At 38.9% G+C, this 5,494-nt stretch overlaps 1 protein-coding gene across 1 annotated transcript; it reads right to left on the reverse strand.

The window, feature by feature from the left end:
* Positions 1 to 4,056: 4,056 nt before the first annotated feature.
* TAS2R39 (taste 2 receptor member 39) lies at positions 4,057 to 5,016 on the reverse strand. The gene has a single exon (XM_063100686.1). The coding sequence runs from the start codon at positions 5,014 to 5,016 to the stop codon at positions 4,057 to 4,059; it is 960 nt and encodes a 319-aa protein (XP_062956756.1).
* Positions 5,017 to 5,494: the final 478 nt, after the last annotated feature.

Here is a 5,494-nt window from a genome sequence, read left to right on the forward strand (position 1 = left end):
GGAAACAGCAGCAAAGCAGCAATTTAGCTCAACCACAGGGCTCAAGTGCTTGTCCCCACAGGAAGTTTCCCTGTTTTAGAAGTAACCAAAGGTCAACAAGTTAGTTCCAGTGCAGAGTTTAAGTGGTGGTAACAGTGAATAATCCAACACAGAACTGAAAGAAAACACACAAAAAACCATAGATCGGAGACAACGTTCTGATATTAACCAGGAAAGGTCTCACACCATGAAAGAACAACTATAAACCCTAGAAGGACTGGAAGCCCCCTGAGATCCCAAGCTGGGGTGGGAGGATAACCAAGGGCCTCAGCCACACCCCCCTGATGTCCACATTCAGCCTAGTGATGACCACTGAGCTGCTGCTACAAGCACCTCAGTCTCCCGAACTGGGGCAGTGGGGGGCCAAGGGCCTCAACCATACCCTCCTGAAGTCTGCATCCAGCCCAGCCATGAGCGAGACACCACTGGCACTCCCCCGGGGCTCTCCTGCTGGGATGAGGGGTGTGCCACAGGCCTCGACCATGCCCCTCCTTCCTCCTCCTCCCACCTTGTCCTCCCAGCACTTCCCCTCTCCCCATCCCCCCAACTGCTCTGCAACATCTTAGAATGTAAAAATAACAATAATAAATTAATTTAAAAAATTAAAAAATAAATATAGATGCTATGATTCACGTTATAAAACAGATGTGGAAGCTTCCCTTACATTTCATTCTGTAAGACAATTTACATAGCCTTAAAATGATCTTCTTTAAAAAACTCAGTAAAATTCCCCTTTGACTTTTCGACTAGGCACTTTTTGTGGGGTGATTCTGGACAACTTTCTCTATCTCAACTGATGATTATTCTGTTTGGATTTTCTACTTCTCTTGGGGTTAATTGTAGCTAGTTACATTGTTTTTAGAAATATCTGTCTTATCTAGGTTTTCAAACTCTTGCATAGAGTTGAACAAACGACTTTCTTAAGAGTACTGCAATTCCTCCAATTTGTGGTTATTTTTCCTTTATGACATATTTCATGTATTTATGCCTTTTGTTGTTCTTTCTTGATTATATGAGCTAATGATATGAATTGTTTTGTCTTTTTTAATGAACCAGTTCTTGTATTCATTTTAAATCATCCTTTTTTGATCTTCAATTCATAAATCAATATTTAATGCATGATATTTTCCTTCTAAGTTTTTAAGATTTATTTTGTAATTATTCTTCTAGATTCTTGGTTTAGATTTTTAATTTAAAAAAATTTTTTTTCTTTAAATCTTAGTTACTCATCCATCCTGGCCCTTCCTGACTCAGTTGATCTAACACTCCCAGCATGATGTCCTGTTTATCCTATGTTTTATCATCTGTGCTTCCCCACTAGACTAGAAGGTCTGTGACAATGGGAGTCCTGTTCATTTTGCTCAATACTACATACACAGCAACTAAAGTAGTATCTGCCGTATAGTTTGTGTTCAGTCAATAATTGTTCAATTAATAAATGAACGATCCTGTGATTATACACACTACAAAACAGAAAAAAGGAACCTACTGATGAATTAGGTGGGGGGGGGGCAGACAAAAGCTGGACGCACGGATGGTTCCTAGCATTCTGGCTTCATCAACTTAAAATATTGTGGCACTATGTAACCCGTTGGAGAAAACTGGAGGCATGTGTTGTGGGAGAAAAATTAAGAATTCAACTTCGAATGTGCTACTTTGGAGATGCTGCCCACATAGGGTTCAAACATCATTTTCATGTTCTAAAAGATTAAAAATTAATTTTAAAATTTTGCAATCAGATTCTTAGTGACATTCAAGGATCACCAGATATTGGAGGAAAAGCTCTATCATGAAAAAAAAACAAAACAAAACGTAAAACACACATTAAAATGGCCCTTAGAGAAAGGAGAAATATAGACAGAGGAGACGAATAATTAAAACACGTCTAATTATTTTATTCATAGAGTGGCAACCTTTCTATTGAAATATCGGGGATGTCGGAGAAAATTTGTAGTTTAGGAGCTTTGCTAATGGGTAGTTGAAGAAATGTCCTTATGACTCTGTCAAAGAATTGAAGGACAACCTCATGAATTAGAAGTGAGGCAGGGAGAAGAGGGGCCAGAACTTTGAGGACTGAGAAAAAGAACCGATACAGTTATTGTAAGTAGTTCTTGAGGGACTTCTGTAGGGAAATGCAGGATAGAAATGCTCAATGATGGTAACCATTTGAAGAACATGAATTTGTAGAAGCATAAATTCACCCAGTTATGAAATACTCTCAAGTAATACTCAGCTGCTTAGAAGCAAATACAGTGTTAACCAGTAGGTTTATCTAGATATGAGATTATTTCACAGTATGAGGTTGAAGAAGAGGGGTCAGGAAATTAGAGGATTGTATCATTCATTAATATAAAAAATTGTACTTGGGAAATTGTAATTATATCAAACATATCCTAAAATAGAGAGACTAGTATAAAGAACCCCCATAAACCTGAAACCTTGTTCGAAAAAAATCATCAACACATGACTAATCTAAACCTCCCCTCTCTCTGTTCCATTGCCCTCTGCTAGATTATTTCAAAGCAAATCTCAGGAGGAACTTGTTTCTTCTGTAAATACTAAAAGCATTTGTAAAGGGATGGGTATAATGATTGACCAGTAATCCAAAGTGAATACAAAGGAAATGAAGAGAGGAGAGGGGCCTGGTAGACGAACAGACAATATTGAGATGTCAATAGATTGAAAACCCATGGTGTTTCCATGGCAGCCCTTGAGCAAATAAAACGGAAAAGTAAGAGACAGTAATAGGGGAGTGAGATGCTTAATTTGTGATTTTTATAGGATTGCATTTTTCATAAAAACTAACAGTGAGAAACTCAATTAACAGACTAAAGTGCACAGTCCCTTCCCTAAAATCTTTTCTATTTACCTAGTTCTCTTTCTACTAAAAAAATCAACGTAAATCTTTTACAATTTTGAAATTAGTGCATACATGTTCTAAGTAGTTCAAACAATGCATAAAGGTATGAAATGAAAGGTAAATGTTCCATTTATCTCCAGATATCCAATGCCGCTACTCTGTTAATTATTTTTGGTGCATCCTTCCAGAAACTTTATACGCACACATAAACACACATAAACATATGTATAGTCCTTTAAAAAAACATAAATGGAATCATAAAATATCTCCTTGATTTTTGCACTTAATGTATTGGAAATCTTTTCATCTCAGAATACATAATCTATCTAATTTTAAAAGTGTGAACATAGTATTCCATTCAGATATTCAGGTCCCCTCATTAATAAACAGTGCTGCCATAAAAATCCTCTTGCACAGATTTTTGCATATATATTTAAAATCATATCTATAGGAAAAGTTTTTAGACGGTAATTTCTGGTTTGAAGGCTGTTTGTACACTGTTAATTTTGATCGATAGTTCCAAATTATTTAGGTTATGTTTTTGGAGGATGAAGACAAAAAGTATTTCCAGCTGCTGCTCAGAAAGCTTCCTGAGTAATCTGAATCTGTTTAAAAAGCATGTGGAGAGGGAAACAGAGGAGCTTTCAGGAACTCAAGTTTCCGAACCTTCTTCCATTTCAGTGACTATATCAACCCTGGCTGCACATCAGAACCACCTGGAGAACTTAGAAAATTGTCTAGGTTGCAACACCAGAAATTCTGACATAGTTGATCTAGGGCTGGTACTGGACACTGGTATGTTCAAAAATTGACCATGGAGATGCTACTATGTAGCCACTGTGTGGAATCGCTGTCTCAGATAGAGCAAGGAGAGGTAGAAATAAAGGACTGTGTTAAAAAAAATATGACAAGCATCATTAAGATTGTGCCCACGAAGCAAAAGGGGGAAATGAAGATCAACCTCCTATACGAAAAAAACCAAAAACCCCAAAAGACAACAAAAAACCCAACACACAAAACCAAAATACCCCACATCAGGTGAAAGGTTCAGATCAAGTTTAGGGAAGAGAAAAGGAGGGAAGAGAGAAATCTGGGTGAGGGAATGACAGAGTTGGTTGGGCTAGTTCCTGTGGTCCTCTTTGGGTGCTGGTCACAGTCTACTCTTTCGGGTAAAGATGAATTCGATACTGAAACTGCTTCCAAGCTCTTTTTAACCCTGGATTGTCCTTAATCAGTAGAACTGAGTGGCCAGCAGGGTAGGCAGACATAATGATTTTGCACAAAATATTCCAGAAACTATTGACATCAGTGGTAGCAGACATATAAAAAAACAGAGCAACTGCATTGAAAATGTAGAGAAAGAGGAAGTAGCTGGTAGCTCTGATGGCCCCCATGTGAGCCTCCATGCTGGGGTCCCTGGAGCCAGAGGCATTGCTTTCCATGTGTAGGGTGTGTCTCTTGAGAGAGATGATCAGCAGGGTGGCTGCCAGGATGAACATGATCAGAGGAATGAAGATCCCCAGGTAATAGAAAAAAGCCAGGCTGACGACATTGGTCTTAGAGAAGTGTTTTTTCTTAGTGGAGTTGGAGGAGGTGATAGGAAAAGAATCATTACAATATACAATGTAGATGTCCTTGCGCGAGAGCATGCTGTTGCCGAGGGAAATAAACACTGACAGCCACAGAAGCCAGGGCATCAATCCAGAAATTTTCCACTTCAGCCTGAGGAAAAGGCTGTAGGAGAAATTGGCAATCTTCACAAAGTAGAAGAAACTGAGCCAGGCAGCAAACCAGAGGCTACAATAATTTAAGAACATTAAACTTACTTTGAATGTACTATATACAACGTCTTCGTTATAAAAACTTAGGGATGGTGAACTGAAGGTAATTTCTAGCATCGTGAAGATTTGGAGAGCTATTCTGGATACACTCAGGAAAACCAGGATCCTGCCACTTGTGGAAACTGTGTTGTTCTGAAACCATTCTGCTGCATTTATAGCCACGATGAAGCCATTGGCAATGACACCAGTGACACATTCAGCACCTATAATTGTGAAAATGAAGGTGTTGAGAAATGGTGGCAATACATTTTTAGGGGAGTCACAGGGTTCCGTCATCCTGAGTAGTTGCTCCTCTTTAGTGCCTGGAGGAAAATATCTCCTGGGCCTTTGATGGGCAGATCCTCCAAAACTCCTGCTGTTCATGTCACAGGAGGAAGCAGTTGATGCATCATTTCCAAATCCACTGCATTTGTTTATCTCAACATTCTTAGCTCTAAATCCAGAGATGCAAATGATGGAAGGATTTGGTTCCTAATCCTATCCCTAGTTTTGGGCATGTGGGTAATTAGTTGAATCAGGGGGACTGGGGAAGCACTTGAGTAGATCCTCCTTTATAAATCACTACACAAAAATCATGGTATTGAGGGCTGTGTTCTTTGGTGGCTTCAGTTAATTTTAACATTGGCCCACCAAGTCACTATTTAACTTACTTGCACTTGTGACCTCAGGGAACTGGTTAATAATAACTGCAAAGATACATGCATATTACAAACTCACATACATACACAACCACACAACTTCGAAACGTTCCCTG

Source organism: Cynocephalus volans, chromosome 6 (assembly GCF_027409185.1).
Source record: "Cynocephalus volans isolate mCynVol1 chromosome 6, mCynVol1.pri, whole genome shotgun sequence".
NCBI classification, from domain to species: Eukaryota; Metazoa; Chordata; class Mammalia; order Dermoptera; family Cynocephalidae; genus Cynocephalus; species Cynocephalus volans.

Coding starts and splice junctions, on each gene's coding strand:
- TAS2R39 (XM_063100686.1), bottom strand. CDS start 5,016: ATGACGGAACCCTGTGACTCCCCTAAAAATGTATTGCCACCATTTCTC.